At 39.4% G+C, this 19,676-nt stretch overlaps 1 protein-coding gene across 1 annotated transcript in view; it reads left to right on the forward strand.

Annotated features, from left to right (window-relative positions):
• Positions 1 to 257: 257 nt before the first annotated feature.
• The window catches only part of SKOR1 (SKI family transcriptional corepressor 1), a 30,361-nt gene continuing 10,942 nt past the window's right edge, over positions 258 to 19,676 (forward strand). The window contains exons 1-5 of the mRNA XM_075855298.1: positions 258 to 427; positions 5,018 to 6,605; positions 13,334 to 13,424; positions 16,108 to 16,218; positions 19,058 to 19,126. Coding sequence (XP_075711413.1) covers positions 5,028 to 6,605; positions 13,334 to 13,424; positions 16,108 to 16,218; positions 19,058 to 19,126 — 1,849 coding nt within the window. The 5' untranslated portion in view covers positions 258 to 427; positions 5,018 to 5,027. The remainder of the gene's footprint in view (positions 428 to 5,017; positions 6,606 to 13,333; positions 13,425 to 16,107; positions 16,219 to 19,057; positions 19,127 to 19,676) is intronic.

Here is a 19,676-nt window from a genome sequence, read left to right on the forward strand (position 1 = left end):
ACACACACATACAGAACAGAGAGGAAGGTGGGAAGAGGAGGGGAGGAGGAGGATGAGGGTGGTATCTGCTAGTAGTAATAATAATAAACACTCACAGGTGAAGAGTAATCCCCCCATTTACCTCTCGTATCTTCTGCACATCTCACTCTCTAGGAGAAAGGAGCCCACCAGCCAGTGCTGCGAGGCACACAAAGGGTTAATGGGAACATGTCAGTGCTAAGTGGAGTCGCCTCCCTATTATTGTAGCTGTCACTGGATCATTGGGAGCGCTCAGATCAGCCGCATACTCAGTGCTTGTGTGGACCCCAAGCCCATGGTGCCTGCCTCAGTCTCCATGTCCTACCACCCTCTGAGCCCATAAGTAGGGTACAGTACAAGAGCAAGCTTCTAAACTGGAGGAGATAGCAGCAACCCACAGTACACGAGGGTAAGTAACTCAATGCTCAACACACATCTATCTATCTATCTATCTATCTATCTATCTATCTATCTATCTATCTATCTATCTATCTATCTATCTATCTATCTATCTATCTATCTATGTATCTATCTATCTATCTATCTATCTATCTATCTATCTATCTATCTATCTATCTATCTATCTATCTATCTATCTATCTATCTATCATTGTATCTTACATTCATAAGGTGTAATAACAGCATTATAGCCAGGTGCAGAGATCAATCAATTTATTTTGAATGAATGTATCAATTTGTTGGTGATTTTGCCCCCCAATATCACTCCTGGCAGGGTAGAGAGGATTCCCCATCTTCTTATTCTGTGTAATTACAATGCAATCCCCTTCATTAGTTGATCTCATTAGGATAAGCCGCTTTCCGTGGCTCCCGTGTGCAGGACTTGTACAATTGCTACTCTTAAATAAACTAATCTGCTCCAGGATTATCCCATGTCAAGACTTTACCCAAAGACCAAGAGATGGATTTTGTAAAAGCACAAACAGGATTATTAGGAGCGAGAGAGAGAGAACAAATATTTACAGAATAAAGATCCACACAATGTGCTTCACTTAATGCAGGTATAGTCACATGTATGGTACTGCCCAATAAATGTATTTACTTAAGTTCATTTGCTTGTAAACTGAAAAAGAAAGCCCTACATAATGGAACGAATAATATCGAATACTTACAATAATACAGCAGTATTATATGTAAAACACACACAAAATGTATATAGAATATCCACACTTATACGGATAAAAAGCAAGATAAGATAGAGAGATATTAGATAGATAATAGATATATTAGATAGATAGATAGATGGATTTGGGGCATTGGAGTAGTAGAGACAGTTGGAGCAGATGCTGTGTGTTGTAGTGGTGCAGGAATAATTCAGTCAGGTCATAGGGTTGTGTGACTGGACAGGACACGTACATATTCCTGGGAGGAGAGCCCGTGCTTGTACTGTGTGTCAATTATCAGGCATTGCACCTACACAGGGCTGGGTAAAGACAATAAACAGGGATTACAGACAGGAGGCTGCTAGTCCTAGGAAAAAGTGGAACTGGCTAGTGTGATGCACAGGACAATGTGGAGCTAGACAGTATCTGTAATAATGAGCAGTGATCCCAGTATTCAGTACTGGGAGACAATGGAACAGGAGGGTATAGAGTTGGGAGCGGGTCAGGGCTTGTTGTGTGTTCATGAACCTGTGTAATCGGAGAGGTTACTAGCAGTTTGTACATAATCTGTATCATAGCCGGATAAGAATCACACGATTTTTTTTTTTTGTACGGATGATCCAAACTGATTGGATGCATGTCATGAGATATACATGTATGTATGTGTGTGTGTGTGTGTGTGTGTGTGTGTGTGTGTGTGTGTATATATATATATATATATATATATATATATATATACACACACACACACACACACATGTATATATCCTGATGTATATATATATATATATATATATATATATATATATCAGGATATATACATGTGTGTGTGTGTGTGTGTGTGTGTGTATATATATATATATATATATATATATATATATATACATTTCGTTTGATATACAGGACCTAAATAAGTTGCATGCTGTTTTTTGGATCCTTTGAACTGATACAAAATTGATGTTATTTTGCTTCTGTTCGAAAAATCCATAGACATAAATAATGTCTTTAAAAAAAATGATTTACATTTTTAAAACATAAAATGAAAAATACTGTAATAAAACAAAGACATTAATATCACTAGTGTGAACAGAGCCTAACCAGCTGAATTCATAGAATGCTCTGAGAAGACCAACTAAATAAGGATAAAACCGCACACAACTTTATGACATTCAGCATACATGAGCTAATATTACACACAACATACATGGACTTATACATATACGACCCGATAATACATACAAGAAATTATTATATAAAAAAAAAACACCTTACAATATACAAAACATACGTGAGCTTAAATACACACACCATATATGATCATTTTATATGTGAGCTTATTATATATACACAAGCTGTAGGTGCTTATTACATACGCGGGATATGTCAGCTTATTAAACACATCATACATGAGCTTATTACACACACTATATTATCTTAATGCATGCACAACACATATATACACAAGATACACACACATAGGGTGTGAGGTAGAAAGCACATAAAGCAGTGTATTACACACAACACATAGGAGCTTATAATACATACAAGTTCCTAGTATACACACAACAAACATTGTTACTGCACAACACCAAGGAGCTTACACACCATTTGCATGTATTACACACACAACATACATGAAATTATTGCATACGGCTACAATATACATACATCCAACAAACAGGAACTTTTCACACTGGGCATACATGGGCTTATTAGAATTGTTCACATATGTCAGTTCCACCTGCTCAGTTCTCTCCACGTTTTTACAGAGATAGTAAGAAAACGAATGACATGGCAGATAGTTTTCTATGGACATCGGTTTTGTAAAAATATGTACTACTGCAGCAGTTGTAGCGCTGGTTGTCCTTCCCAGCCGGTTACACGCAGACCGGTCCCATTGTGGAGGAAATACGGTGTACAGCTCCATTTTTCTCTCCAATAGTTGTGATCAGTTCAGGATGCCACCGGCTCACTACATTGGTCCGTTTCTACAGATGTGTGAGCAAGATTCGGCATTAGGCCACTTTCAGGTCAGTATTTTGCTTCAGTATTTGGAAGCCAAAACCAGGAGTAGGTACAAAACATAGAAGAGGTGCAAATCTCTTTATGATACTTTTTCTCTGTTTAGCTTCTACTCCTTGTTTTGGCTTATGAATACTAATGCTAAATACTGATCAAAATACTACGGTGTGAAAGTGTTATCCTCTACCACATAAGGTGGACTGACAATTTTACTGGAAGTATGACTCCCTTGTCCAGCCTTAGCTATATACACCTGCTCCAAGTTAACTTTTGGATCTTTTTTGTGCTATTTCCTATGGGAATGTCCCACAGATCCTGTATATTATTAGGTGGTGATTATAACGCTGCTCACATGTCTGTACTATCTCCTCCAGTCATTTATTATTTATAATAATACATCCAGACTGTTCTCTGCATTATACACAAAATGCGACTATAAATCCTCCGTTATTATTAGGTTTGGGAGTGGGGCCTGATCCTTACACGGCTCCGGCTATAATGTAGTGCACCGGTTATTATCACACGTGTCTTCCTATCAGGTGATGTTATACAGGAGAACAGTATCGGATGTATAATCCACAAAACACACACATAACAGAGCTCAGGTTGTTATTTGCTGTTTCTTTTGGACGCCAAGATGACTGATCCAAAATAATAGAAAAAAGAAAATTGCAAGCATGAAGCAGCACCTCAAAGATGTAGTAAGAAAAAGTAAAGGTCCTTATTCACCCATATGCAACGTTTCAGCCCAACTCCATGGAACATCTATCTATCTATCTATCTATCTATCTATCTATCTATCTATCTATCTATCTATCTATCTATCTATCTATCTATCTATCTATCTATTTATATCTTTCATTTCATTTATCAATCTTAAACTAGTGAACACTGGATATGGGAACATCGTGGACAGATCCGCACAGATAATAGCACAGGGCAGTAGATTATTGCAACGCGAAAATATTAAATTCCACTGAAAATTATATCACTAAAGTAAATCATCTGCCCTATGAAACAACACTCCTGCTGTTGTGGTGGTAATAATAATAATAATAATAATAATAATAGTACTAATGATAGTAATACTAATCGTCATTATAAACTATCACTAATAATAGTACAAGCCCTCAAGCTAATGATTTCCTATCAATTGGTCACGTTGTTTTCCTTTCAAACCCTGCTCAGAACGTTCATACAATGTAGTCCAATGCTACAATGTGGGAGAAGTTATGAGAATTATTTACTAATAGAGAGGAAACATCACCCACAACAGGGTCTCCCAGTACCCATAATTGCAGGCAGATATATATATATATATATATATATATATATATAATGTATATGAAAGGGGTGGACAGTAATTAAAATAATGGTAACACTAACATATATGTATATATGTTCATATATAGTTCTATGTGTCACTATATAAATAAATAAAAAATAAAAAAATAAATATATATGTATATATATATATATATATATATATATATATATATATATATATATATATATATAGTGACATTAGATAGACGTGTGTATTATTTATTACAGCGTATTGTATATATTACAGATGTACAGTTCTGGACTATCTATCATCTATCTATCTATCTATCTATCTATCTATCTATCTATCTATCTATCTATCTATCTATCTATTTTATCTATCATCTTCAATACAAGAGTCTGGTTATTATAATGTATAGGTGTGTCTGTCATTATATATATACACATACATATACACACACATATATAATATACGTATGTATGTAGTATTCCTGTGACCGATTGGAATGTTTAACGTATAATGTAAGCAAAACAAAATGAACAAATATGACCCCGGTCTTATCTTGCAGGGGAGACACTATGGAGGGGATCAGCGCCCAGAGAGAGCCCGGATCCTCACCCAGCACTAAACCCCCCAGCCAGGACAGCCAGCCCTTCCCGTCAGGGCACCTGAAGCCCAACCAGGTGGGGGAGACATCGCTATACGGAGTGCCCATTGTGTCCCTGGTGATAGACGGCCAGGAGCGCCTGTGCCTGGCGCAGATCTCCAACACCCTGCTCAAGAGCTACAGCTACAACGAGATCCACAACCGGCGGGTGGCGCTGGGCATCACCTGCGTGCAGTGCACCCCGGTCCAGCTGGAGATCCTGCGCCGGGCAGGGGCCATGCCCATCTCGTCCCGCCGCTGCGGCATGATCACTAAGAGGGAGGCGGAGCGCCTGTGCAAGTCGTTCCTTGGGGAGCACCGTCCGCCGAAGCTGCCCGAGAACTTCGCCTTCGATGTGGTGCATGAGTGCGCCTGGGGCTGCCGGGGCAGCTTCATCCCCGCCCGGTACAACAGCTCCCGGGCCAAGTGCATCAAGTGCGGTTACTGCGGCCTCTACTTCTCCCCCAACAAGTTCATTTTCCACTCGCACCGCGCCCCGGACTCTAAGTACACGCAGCCCGACGCCGCCAACTTCAACAGCTGGAGGCGGCATCTGCGGCTCAGCGACCCCACCGCCTCCGACGACCTGGCGCACTCCTGGGAGGACGTCAAGGCCATGTTCAATGGCGGTACCCGGAAGAGAGCCTTCTCCTCCCCGGCCTCCTCCAGCAGCGTGTCCCGCCAGCACCTGGAGCTTCCTCCGCCGCCCCCACCACCGGCTAAGAGTCTGCGGGGGGATGAAGAGCAGGTGGCCCGCAGCTTCCCCCTCATCCCTGTGCCCAGCAAGAGCTTCTCGGGGGTGCTACACAAGATGACGCCACCGCTCTTCCCGCCGCCCCCCTATGGGTTTCCAGCCTTCGGTCTGTGCGCCAAGAAGGATGACGGCGGCCTGGGGGACAAGGGTACACTGCCTGGCGTCTTCTGGCCGGCGACCCCTGCCTCTAAAGACTCGGTATACCCGCCCTTCCCAGTCTTCTGGCCGGCAGCCGGTGCGTTGCCCGTCCACTCTTACCCAGGATTGGCCCAGCAGCAGGCAACTGGTAAGACCGTGGGGGAGGCGGAAGAGCCAGAGAGCAGTGGAGAGACCCAGGAGGAGCAGCCCACGAGCCGGGAGGAAGAGAGGTCCGGGGACGAAGGGAGGCCCGGAGAGCCGCTCACGCCGAGAAAGCTCCGCTATATCTCGGCGTTCAGGCCGGTGGTGAAGGCCGCCGAGAGTCTGGCCAAGTTATACGGTAGGCGGGAGGTGTACGGGCCCAGCCGGCCGCCGGGCTACAGCTCCCCGGACTTACTGAGCGACACGTCCAGTTACCGCTCTGTTTCCCCTGGAATCGACACCGCAGACGAACCCGATGTAGACGTGGAATCCAGCCGCTTCCCCGAGGAGGACAGAGGACCGAGCGTAGTACCGGGGCCTTGCTCCAGCGCCTCCTCCCCCGCATCAGCCCGGGACACTGAGGACAGGAGAGAAAACAGCCCTGGGGACAGCCCGAGGAGCACAGGCGGCTATGAGGTCAGGTACCAGGAGAAGAATGATCAACATACATGTAGATCACATAGAATATACACATGGAACATACATGTGGAGCACATAGACTATACACATAGAACATACATGTAGATCACATAGAATATACACATGGAACATACATGTGGAGCACAAAGACTATACACATAGAACATACATGTAGGGCACACTGAATAGATGCATAAAACATACATGTAGAACACACAGAATAGATACATAAAACATACATGTAGAGTACACTGAATATACACATAGAACATACATGTAGAACACACAGAATATATAAATAGAACATACATGTAGAGTACACTGAATATATAAGAGATATAGAACATACATGTTATATTCACAAATAACCTGCAGGTAGAGCACACTGCATACACACATAGACCAAACATGTAGAGCATGGAGAATATGCACATAGAACATACATGTAGAGTACACTGAGTATATGGATAGAACATACATGTAGAGCCCACTGAATATACACACAGAACATACATGTAGAGCACATGGAAAATACACATAGAGCATACATGTAGAGCACACTGAATATATACATAGAACATTCAAGTAGAACACATAGAATATTCACATATGACATACATTTAGAACACATTAAATAGAACACATAGCATATACACATAAAACATACATGTAAAGCACACTGCATACACACAAAGACTATAGACGAAGAGCCCACTGCATACACACATAGAAGATACATGTTGAGCACGTTAAATATATGCATAGAACATACATCTATAACACATAAAATATACAAGCACATAAAACATACATGTAGAATACATATAATATACACATAGAACATACACATATAACATACATGTGAAACACACTGCATACATGCATACATAGAACATACATTTAGAGCACACTGCATATACATATACACATACAACATACATATATACAAATATAGCACATACATGTAGAGCACACTAAAAATACACAGAGAACATACATGTAGAATACATAGAATATACACATAAAACATACATGTAAACACACTGCATACATAGACAGAACATACATGTAGAGCACACTGCATATACACATAGAACATACATATATACCACATATAATATACAAACACATAGAACATACATGTAGAGCACACTGAATTTACACAGAGAATATACATGTAGAGCACATAGAATATACACAGAAAATACATGTAAAGCACATCGAATACACACATAGACTAGACATGTAATGGACATAGAATAAACATTTAGAGTGCATAGAATGTACAATATACATGTCGAACACATAGAACGTTGAGCATATACGTAGAGCACATAGAACATACATGTAGAGCTCATGGAATATACATATAGAACATACATGTAGAACACATATAATATACACATGTAGAGCACATAGAATATAAAGCATACCTGTAGAGCACATAAAATATACACATAGAACAAACATGTAGGGCACATAGAATATACACATAGAACATACATGTAGAGCACATAGAGTTTACACATAGAACTTACATGTAGAGCACATATAATATATGCATAGAACAAACATGTAGAGCACATACAATATACACTAAATATACATGTATACACATAGAATATACATGTAGAGCAGATAGAATATACACCTAGACTAAACATGTAGAACAAAAAATATATGCCTAAAGCATACATAAAATATATGCATAGACCATATATGTAGAGCACATATAAAATATATGCATAGAACATATATGCCGAGAACATAGAATATACATATAGAACATATATAAAGAGCACTTATAATATTCACAAAATATACATGAAGAGTATGCACATAGAATATACATGTAGAGCACATAGAATATACACAATGAAGTGAATTTATCAAGAAATAAAATCGCACGCCTATTCTTTGATAAAAAGTTAAACGTTTTCCCCTTTTTTGCCGCTCTTGCCACTTAAAAAAAAATGTGTTGGGTTTAGTGGAAGTAGGATTAAATTATAGAGGAGATCTATGCTAGCCCGCAGCAGGAGTGGATTTTATTTTGTGTCTCTTAATATATTTGTTGCATCTTACTCCAGCGGGCTTCAATCTAGGACTGGCGTATGAAACACAAGTCTTAGTAAATCTGGGCCATGGAACATACATTTAGAGCACATAGAATACACATAATGCAAACATGCAAAACACATACAATCACATATGACATACATGTAGAGCGCATAGAATATACACAAAAACGTACATGTAAAAAACATAATATACATGTAGAACATACATGTGGAGCACATACATGCATAGAACATAAATGTAAAGCATATACACTTTACAAATACAACATACAAGAAAAATATACACATATAACCTCAACTTATAATATACATGTAGTGTATATGGAACCTAAACATACATGTGGAGCACTTAGACTATAAACATAACATTCATGTAGTGTACATGTATGTTATGCGTAAAGTTATCATTAACATGCAAAACGCATAGAAATTCATTTAGATACATATAGAACATACATGTAGGGCATGAAACATGTAAAATATGTGCACACGTGACATACAAATAGATCTTAAACAGATGCACCCACACAAACAAACACACAAACAAACAAACAAACAAACAAACAAACAAACAAACAAACACAGATAATGCCCTTATTATACAAGTAGAGCACACATAACATACACACATACATCATATATAAGTAGAGCACACATAACAAACACACATACATCATATATAAGTAGAGCACACATAACATACACACATACATCATATATAAGTAGAGCACACATAACATACACACATACATCATATATATGTAGAGCACACATGACATACACACATACATCATATATAAGTAGAGCACACATAACATACACACATACATCATATATATGTAGAGCACACATAACATACACACATACATCATATATATGTAGAGCACACATGACATACACACATACATCATATATAAGTAGAGCACACATAACATACACACATACATCATATATATGTAGAGCACACATAACATACACACATACATCATATATATGTAGAGCACACATGACATACACACATACATCATATATATGTAGAGCACACATAACATACACATATACATCATATATAAGTAGAGCACACATAACATACACACTTACATCATATATATGTAGAGCACACATAACATACACACATACATCATATATAAGTAGAGCACACATAACATACACACATACATCATATATATGTAGAGCACACATAACATACACATATACATCATATATAAGTAGAGCACACATAACATACACACATACATCATATATATGTAGAGCACACATAACATACACACATACATCATATATAAGTAGAGCACACATAACATACACACATACATCATATATAAGTAGAGCACACATAACATGCACACATCATATATAAGTAGAGCACGCATAACATACACACATCATATATAAGTACAGCACACATAACTTACACACATCATATACAAGTACAGCACACATACAATAAAACATCATATACAAGTACAGCACACATACAATAAAACATCATATACAAGTACAGCACATATACAGTTTGACACGTGTATTATTCATGACAGTGCTCAGTCACATACCTCATCAGTCCTCTACTCCCAATAGAGAAAGCATCAGAAGCTGTTAATAGGGCATGGGCTGTATTACATGCAACCCACCGTCATGGCTACCCATACAAGTAAAGTTCATGTTGTTAGTTCCATGGTCACTGGTCATACATGGGAGACAGATGTTGGCCAAACATCACCGCTATAAACATGTGCACAGGGATCGGCCGAGCATGATGTTTACTTCTATAGGGAATGGGAATAATCTAACATCTAACATCCAACACAACAAATCCTGATGGCAGATGTTGGAAAACTGTTGATTTGACCCATACACATCAATTTGTTGGCTGATTATGCTGAAATTGACTGGGTTCGGCTAACATTTATCTTATGTGTTTGACCGGCTTTATGGTTGTGGCTTCTATATTTTCACGATTGTCTTATAGAGCTCTCACAAAGTGATAAAACGAGCTCCTGTGATACAAGGGCCCTGTGCTACAATCTTATTATATTATGCCCACATAGGGAGTCCTGTCCATCCTGACCTGAAGATCTCTGCCACCGGACAGATAAATGTGTACCTACTGAGCCTTAGTGTTTAGCCAGTCTGGGCTGGTCCCCCAACCTTCACATGCCATTTATAGTACTGCCGTCCTCTGATGTGGCAGACGGGCTGTTGTCGCCTTTAGGCACCTAGGCCTGGGAGCCATAACAGCCTCTGCACCCCTATAGTTAATCGCCTGGCTAGTTACACTGGGGGATTCTGTGGTTGTAGATGTCTTTGTTATGGTTGCCACTTGGTTCCTACACTTCTGTCTGAGACATTTGAACAAGGAGACTGAACTGCGGAGGTTGAAGCAATAATATGGGAGTCAATTCTGGTGATATGGTTAACTGGGACCAATGAAAATCTGAATAGAGAATTTATCAGACCTGGTTACTATTCCCAGTCATTACAGCCACAATCATCATCACTAAAACTTTCTGATCTTAGAAAAACATCTTTGCATGTATAATATGCTAATATAAATGTTGTACTATTTCATATCTGAGCATTCATCTTTATTCTTTTCGTATTGAGCAAGTCATGATTAGTATATAACCCACCAGTAGGGTGCAGTATTCTCTCTCAGCAGTAATGCAGGTATATGTGGCTGTATTTCTTGTGCTGTGATTGGTAAATAACCCACCAGCAGGGTGCAGTGTTCTGTCTTTAAGGACTAATGCTGTTATATGTAGCTGATGGTGTGTATAGTGGTCAGACATATATTACTACATCAAGCATGGATTGGTGAAATTAGAGGTAGCCTCTCTTATGTGTTACATATACAAAGCATTAGTAATGGGTCCCAAGTAGATACCGGTATTGTGCAGATACAGCTTTATATAGAGATAAAATTGTGGAAAACTAAATGTATTAGAATAAATGGTACCCGCTTCCAGACATGATGTGCTACGTGCAATTACCAAGTATAATTTATGACAGTATTGTGCTCCTTCCCCTATACAATTGATGTGGCATAAGACTGACAGAGAAGATGTAAATGTCACTTATGTCTCGTCATTTACAAACCTAATCATACTATCATATAGTTCGCATTAATAGTTATTGCTTTTTCATCACGGATGTTTTGTGTGTAATTGTATCTGTTCAGTTCTGAAGAGGGGATAATTACAGACCATAACATTTACCTTGGAAATACACAGCGAGACCCCAGGAGTTTAATCCTGCTTTGTGTTGCCCGTGCCCCCCTGTAGACTGAGAACACCTGTAAGGTTCCATGTGAGCACATTAACATAGAGTTCATTATCCTGATTAGAGAAAGTCCTTTCATGCTCGGAGGCTGCAGCGTTCTAGGGCAGTCCTTTGAAGAGACTGCATATCGGCCCTCTTCTAATGTGGGCAATTTTCTCTGAAGCACTGATAATTATATATAATAAAATGCTTGTCCTCTTTAAGATCTTGTATTATTTACATCTGCGTTATCATCTAACAAAGGTGCATGATATTCTGGAGAGCTGCGGTGTGAGCCTTTTATGGACTCGGTGCCGGAGCTTCCTGTCAATTGGGGGCATTTATGGAAATTGAAGCTGAGTGGGAATGGGCAACACAAAGTACTTTATGATATATCTTAATATGAACCCCGACATAATACCCACTTACTATCACTAACAGAATGTGGAAGCCACCTTAGCGATCTGGGTTCGGAAAATATTCGTCAGATGCAAGAAGTGGAGGTGTCTTTTTCAGAGATCTTACACGACTGCAATGCAACTCTTACTAGTAGCCCCAGACCGGCTCCTATATACCTCTGGAAGTCACCCCAACAAGACAACAATGGGGCTCGTGTATTATTCCTGATCTAGGAAACGGAGCAATTACATAAGAAAACATGGAGCATGAACTGTCCATTTTACTTAATACTTTTTTTTTTACCAATTCCTAATCAATAACTTCGTAAAAAATCGTCATCGCTAAGTAATTATAATATTTATTAACCCATTTTACCAGTTATGTTTGCCGAAAATCTGGATATGTGTCTGACAGGCTAGATTTGTCGTACAGGCTCTGCTCCAGACAATTTGCACGTTCGATACATGAGTGAAGGCTTGTGTCCCCTGCCTCGCTCCTATGGGCCCCCATTGTGTCCTAGTTAACACCAAAGTCATAGATAGATTTCATTTCAAATAGAACAGCTTTGGGATCCGCTCATCGGTGCAGTTCATTTAATAGAATAGAATAGAATCGCTTTACTAATCTTATAATGAATTTCCACTGATCATAGAATGTGCTGAAGAATTTGTCACCTGTCGTAACCATTATGAGACATCCACTGTCTGAACTGGTCCTTATAATGTTCATCTCTAGTGGCAAACTACAATAGATCCTCAGGCCTCTTACGTCCCATGATACATGTTAGTGGGAAGAGGTAATATGATGACTTTGTTATAGTGTCTGATGTTTCTACATTGCTATCACGGTGTGGGCTTTTAGTAAATTGCAGTTTCCTGGACAGTCTTCCTGATCAACTGTCCATTAATGATACAAACTGAACTGTAAGAAAAGTGTTCCAATGATCTGTCGTTTTGTGTACTGCAGGTTTACCCAAAGCAGATAGCAGATGTTCCTCAGACCCTGAAGGCGAATGCCCCACCTCAAACATCTTATCTTTGCAGCACAGATCCAAATGGTAAGAATAATAACTTGATTTGCTAAATTCATCCAAATTTTTGGAAACATGGTTATTCCTGATATCCACAGAAAAGAGTGTACAAAGAGCCATACCATTTTCAATAATAGGAATTGGCAGTATGATGAGATTTACTTCTTTTTCCTAGTTCTTTAGAATCATTGCTGTTGAGAATAATGTGTGTCCACCTTCCCTGGCTATTAATCTTGGCCTCTCTGTGTACTTTATCATAGTCACGTAGTCACTGGCGAATAGATGAGGTAGCCATTATTAGCGGAGCTGCAGATAAACATGGTTATGGTCTAATAAATACAACGGGAGCGATTTACTAAACTAAATGCGACAGAATTCGAGCTCAATGACATGCCCCGCACTAGACTTATGTGTTTTAGATACTTTTTGCAGTTAGAAAAATGTCTAGAAAAGGGGTGTGGTTTAGTGAAAGGGGGCGTGACCTAAAGGAACGAAAGTGCACCAAAATTGTGATTTTGTTGCAAAATAATGGTCTAAATTAAGTCAGGACGTGACGTAAGAAAGAGAAAAGTGTCTAACATGTCTGTCAAGATGCCAAATTTGTCATACAGCGTGCACCACTGTGATAAATTTGTCACATCTTTTGCTTGCCTGGTCTAGTTTTAGGCTAAGTTTAAGACAGTAATATTAGATCTGCACCAACGTGTACGCCGGCAGTAAGCTGTGTCGCTTTGGAGTCCATTTAAAGGTTATATTAGAGAATTACATAAATAACAATGCCACGAAATGCTGTTATTACCAGAAATTAGGAGTCATCTGATAATGATCAGCAGGCCTGTTGGGGCATGACCACACATGGCGGAATTCCTCCGCAACTGTCCGCATCGATGCCGCACAGAATCTGCGTTGCAGATTCTGCAGCGGATCTGCACAAAATGTGCAGTACATTGATGCGGACTAGCTGCTGCAGACTGCGGGAAAAGTGCTTCCCTTCTCCCTATCAGTGCAGGATAGAGAGAAGGGACAGCACTTTCCCTAGTGAAAGGAAACGATTTTCATACTTACCGGCCGTTGTCTTGGTGACGCGTCCCTCTTTCGGCATCCAGCCCGACCTCCCTGGATGACGCGCCAGTCCATGTGACCGCTGCAGCCTGTGCTTTGCCTGTGATTGGCTGCAGCCGTCACTTACACTGAAACGTCATCCTGGGAGGCCGGACTGGAGACAGACGCAGGGAGTTCTCGGTAAGTATGAACTTATATGTTTTTTTACAGATACATGTATATTGGGATCGGTAGTCACTGTCCCGGGTGCAGAAACAGTTACTGCCGATCGCTTAACTCTTTCAGCACCCTGGACAGTGACTATTTACAGACGTCTCCTAGCAACGCTCCCGTCATTACGGGAGCCCCATTGACTTCCTCAGTCTGGCTGTAGACCTAGAAATACATAGGTCCAGCCAGAATGAAGAAATGTCAAGTTAAAAAAGCAAGACGTATCCGCAGCACACATAACATGTGCATGACAGCTGCGGACTTCATTGCGGAACTTTGAATCTCCATTGAAGTCAATGGAGAAATTCCGCCATGAGTCCGCCACTGCTCCGCAACAGACAGAGCATGCTGCGGACACCAAATTCCGCTCCGCAGCCTATGCTCCGCAGCGGAATTGTACGCATCGTGTAAACGAACACTGCTAATTTAAAGTGAAAGTCAATGGAGAAACGGCTCCGCTGCGGATTAACGCTGCGGAGTGTCCGCAGCGGAATTTAAGTGGAATTCCGCCATGTGTGAACCCGCCCTTGTTCTGCAGGAGCATCAAGCAGAGTTGAGAATGATTTCAATGTACTTCAGTGCATTGGGAGGCTGCCGTCAGCAGCGACTGTACCATGCTTAGAATTCCTGTAGGGAACCAGCAGGGAAGTAGCAATAGGATCCTAGCCTGGTATTGGCTAAAAAAAAGACCCACCTCAAAAGTGCACTGTGTGAACAAAGTCTTAGATGCACTTAGCCAATTAATAAAGGGCATTCTTGACAGTAATCTGTGCCTCTATGGTGATTACACAACCACATTCCCATCAGTTGGGACATGTTTTGTCCATGTTTAAAACATTTTCCTGCTGGACGGTTGCTTCCATTGTACCACGTAACTGGCAATTGGCAAATAATTTCCTATACTGGCAATGCACGTGGTAAAATAAGGAAGATCACATATCGTTTCTTAGCATTGCTCCACATAAAATAGTTCCATAATAATATTGAAGTGAACATTGGAGAATTTTATAGCAGCCCCGAAATACAATTTATCGTGCTGTGCAAAAGTAATCACTCCCCTTACAGATGTCGCCTATTGTTGCATATTTGTCACAATGAATTGTTTCTTGTCGTCAAAGTATAATATTGCGAAAACAATGTAAACAATTCTCATAATTTGATAACAATCTTTCCTAGTTTAATCTCCACCAAGCAGCGTCATTTCTGCCAATAAGGCTCTGTTCACACAAGCGTCATCGCTTGCTTTTAAACAAATCCTAATTTTTGACGGCATATTAGTTGAGGTACAAAATCCACAATAGCCGCTGTATCAATCTGACGTTGGCTATATTCCAGAGACGAGCACTGTGGTGTACAGGGGCTCCTAGTCATTTTATGTAGGTCAGATGTATATTGTCTGCTCGCCTACAGTTGAAATCTTTTTTTATTGTTTTTTAAGAGCAAGATTCAGAAGACAGTCATTCAACTGCTGAGGATCTGGAAAGCAGGAAGTCATTCCAAGACCAAAGGAGTCATAGATCTCACACGAGTCCCTTACATACTGACAGAGGTAGGTGCTATCTCTGGCCCCACGCAGTATATCTTGCTAATGTAACATCCTCACACGTTGCGAATGTTCCTTTCCCACTAGTCGAATAAATGAGCAGTTTGTGCTCTACCTACCAATCCCATAAAACGTGCGCATTACCCCATCTTCCTGTTTAATGCCCACATTAATAATACATCTTTGGCACTTCTTATTCACAATCGATAGGAGGAGATTTAAATCAGCTGTAAAACAGCCTGTCCCCTCCAGCTTTCACCGGATAAATATTTAAATAACTAAGGCAATTGTTTAAAGAATAACCTTTCATGGGAATATGGATCTTACTTGAGCATGCTGGTTTCTACAAGACATTTCTGCAACAAAACGATTGGACTTTGTTTTCAGTCATTTACTAGGTCTAGACCGGTGATTTATTTTCCGGGAATCTGCACGAGTCAATTCTCTTCAATTTGTTATTAAATATTTACAGTATCAAAAACAATCAACTAAAGAAGCAAGAGTTTCCTTAACGGAAAAGACTGATGAAAATACGCAGTCTCAATACACTGTATTCTCGCGCTTTTTTCTCCACATAGCAGATGAAACAACCGATCACTAATTGTCTTATTTGTCATCCATTGTAATGTTTTAATGTAATAAAATGAAGAAAAAAAAATGTCGACATGGACTTTTTTTTTACATTTTTGCTAATATTATGTATTATTTATGTTTATTTTCAATGTGGCTTTATTACAAGCATTATAGTGATATTATTTGCAGTTTATTAATATTATTTATTGCTTTTTTATTTCTGATATTCTGTCATTTTTGGACACTATGTACAACTCCCCCTTCCACTCTGCTAAAGTTTGGGTATCACATCGCCTTATTTGTGTCTACTATAACGAAGCAAAACAAGTATAATTTATTATAATTAGGGGTATTTTGCTTTAGTTGGCAATTTTATTTTTTTCTATATTTTATCAACTTTTTAGATTTTTTGCTAGAGACAAGGGAATTTCTATAAATTCCAGGTTTCAAATAAGAAGTACTTTCACTAAACTTTTACAGTGCAACAAAAAGACTAGATTCATGTTTTTTCCCAGCTTTTCATGACTTTTACAAGAGGAGTAAAAGCCTATTTAGTTACCTAGGTTTATTTGACTTTAGAAGGCAGTACCTGGTTGTTTACTTTATCTACTATTATACAGGATTTTTCTATGTTATGTTTATACTTTTTCCTATCACTTTGTTGGGGCATTACTTTTTCTGAATTAAAATGTAAAATAAGTCTAATAGATAGACCTGGATTGTGTTTATATTATTTAGTTCACAAGTCCTTTCTGGGTTGCCTCTTTTGGGGGAATTCCCACATGACGTCAGGATTTCATGTCCATGCCAGTACGTGACATATTAATCCTACATCATAGATAGGAAACTAATGCTATGTAGATCATTCATGACTTTGTCTTAAGTTAACCATAACTATTAGCAATAACGATCTGAACAATTTTACAGTTACTAATGATGGTAACATGATCTATGACAATAACAAGGATTTATTTAGACTGATCGAAATATGCTCAAAAAGTTATAAAATGCATAGTTCACGCTTCAAACATTTTCAGTGTCTTAAGTGGCAACATTAGATGGTAGTATTTCATTTAATATCATAAGAGAAAAAAACTTTGAGGTAATGCAAACGCACAATATATCCCATGATAAGAACAATTTTTTTTTGTTGTATTGTGGGAAATATCTTTTTGTGTATGCTGCTTTCCTGACAAGCATGCTGATGTTAAAAAACAAACAAAAAACACCTTAACTTTTATGGCCAACTTTAAACTCAAAGGTTATTACAGCAGAGTAGAGCCTTAGGTGTTGGACTAGTAGCAGTATTGTTGTTACCATTGTCCACTAGGAGGGCGCTCTGTTTTTGTTTTACTGTTTCTTTACTGACTGATACATCCGTCCCTCCTCGTGCTCCAACAAATTGTCCCTTCTATGATAAGACGTGAATATGCTGCAGATACGCTGTGTCTTTGCAGGCTCAGAGTGTCTGAGTGGAATGTACATGTGGTAAAAATACACAATTACAGTAGATATCTACCTCACCATGGTTACTACATACTGTGCTTATGTGTAGGATACCAATCAAATTGTCTTCTAGTACCTGACCAGTACATTGGCTGCCATGAATCTCATGACAGGGCTACATGATAAGACTATGGTGTTGATATTGATTATCAATTTGATGTCCTCCCCGTGTTTGCGTGGGTTCTCCGGGGTTCCTTTCTCACCCCAAAATCATGCTTAGGTTAATCGGCTTTCCTTGACCCTAGCAGGTGTGTCTGAGATGGGTAAGTAGATTGTGAGCCCCACTAGGGACAGGCACTGATGTGAGTGATAATGCTACAGAATGTATTGCCGCTATATAAATAATGCATCAATAGTCATTATTAATAAATATTTGATCTTCAGCATATTATAATTTCTGCCCATTTCAGACCTTTTATATGATTTTTTTTTAAAGGTTTTCAATGTAGAATCACTATATTACAATGACAATACAAATGTTAATTTTTTTAAATTAAATATTACTGTTTTTGATGTATGCCATATCTGGTGTCTGGCACAAATCCCTATTCACATCACTGTTAATCAGTTCAGAGAGTTATTTTAAGTTCCCACAGTATTTACTTAATATGCATTGGAAGAATACATGAGGGAATGTTGTGTTTTATTATATTTTGCTACAGGATACAATTACATTTGTTCCTCCCTTACATGTAATATTATGTGGATCATAAAGGTGATTTTTATAGTAAGCATTAGTCTTACTGTTCTTGCTTATCACAAACAGGGGAAGACAGTCCAATCGATGTCACTGGGACCCAGGTTGTAGAAAAAGACATCGAGAACATGGCAAAAGGTTAGTGCAGTTTTCTGCTTCTGCTGAGTTTAGCCCTCTCCTGTGCAAAGTATGACGTAAGACTTGAGATTTGAATTGCATGACAGGGACACTATAGAGAGACTGTTTTCGTGTAAACCAGGGTAGAGTCACTTGACAATACACAGAGGTAGCATGTGTATATATACATATACACTTACATATACTCAGGCAAACGTTTTAGGCAGTTGTGGAAAAATGCTGCAAAGTTAGGGCATGCCCAGACGTGGCGGAATTCTTCCGCAACTGTCCGCATCAATGCCGCACAGAATCTGCGTTGCAGATTCTGTTGCGGATCTGCCCAAAATGGGCATTAAATTGATGCGGACTAGCCGTTGCGTATTGAGGTGAAAGTACTTCCCTTCTCTCTACCAGTGCAGGATAGAGAGAAGGGACAGCACTTTCCCTAGTGAAAGTAAAATAATTTCATACTTACCGGCCGTTGTCTTGGTGACACGGCCCTCTCTTGACATCCAGCCCGACCTCCCTGGATGACGCGGCAGTCCATGTGACCGCTGCAGCCTGTGATTGG

Source organism: Rhinoderma darwinii, chromosome 3, assembly GCF_050947455.1.
Source record: "Rhinoderma darwinii isolate aRhiDar2 chromosome 3, aRhiDar2.hap1, whole genome shotgun sequence".
Taxonomy (NCBI): Eukaryota; Metazoa; Chordata; class Amphibia; order Anura; family Rhinodermatidae; genus Rhinoderma; species Rhinoderma darwinii.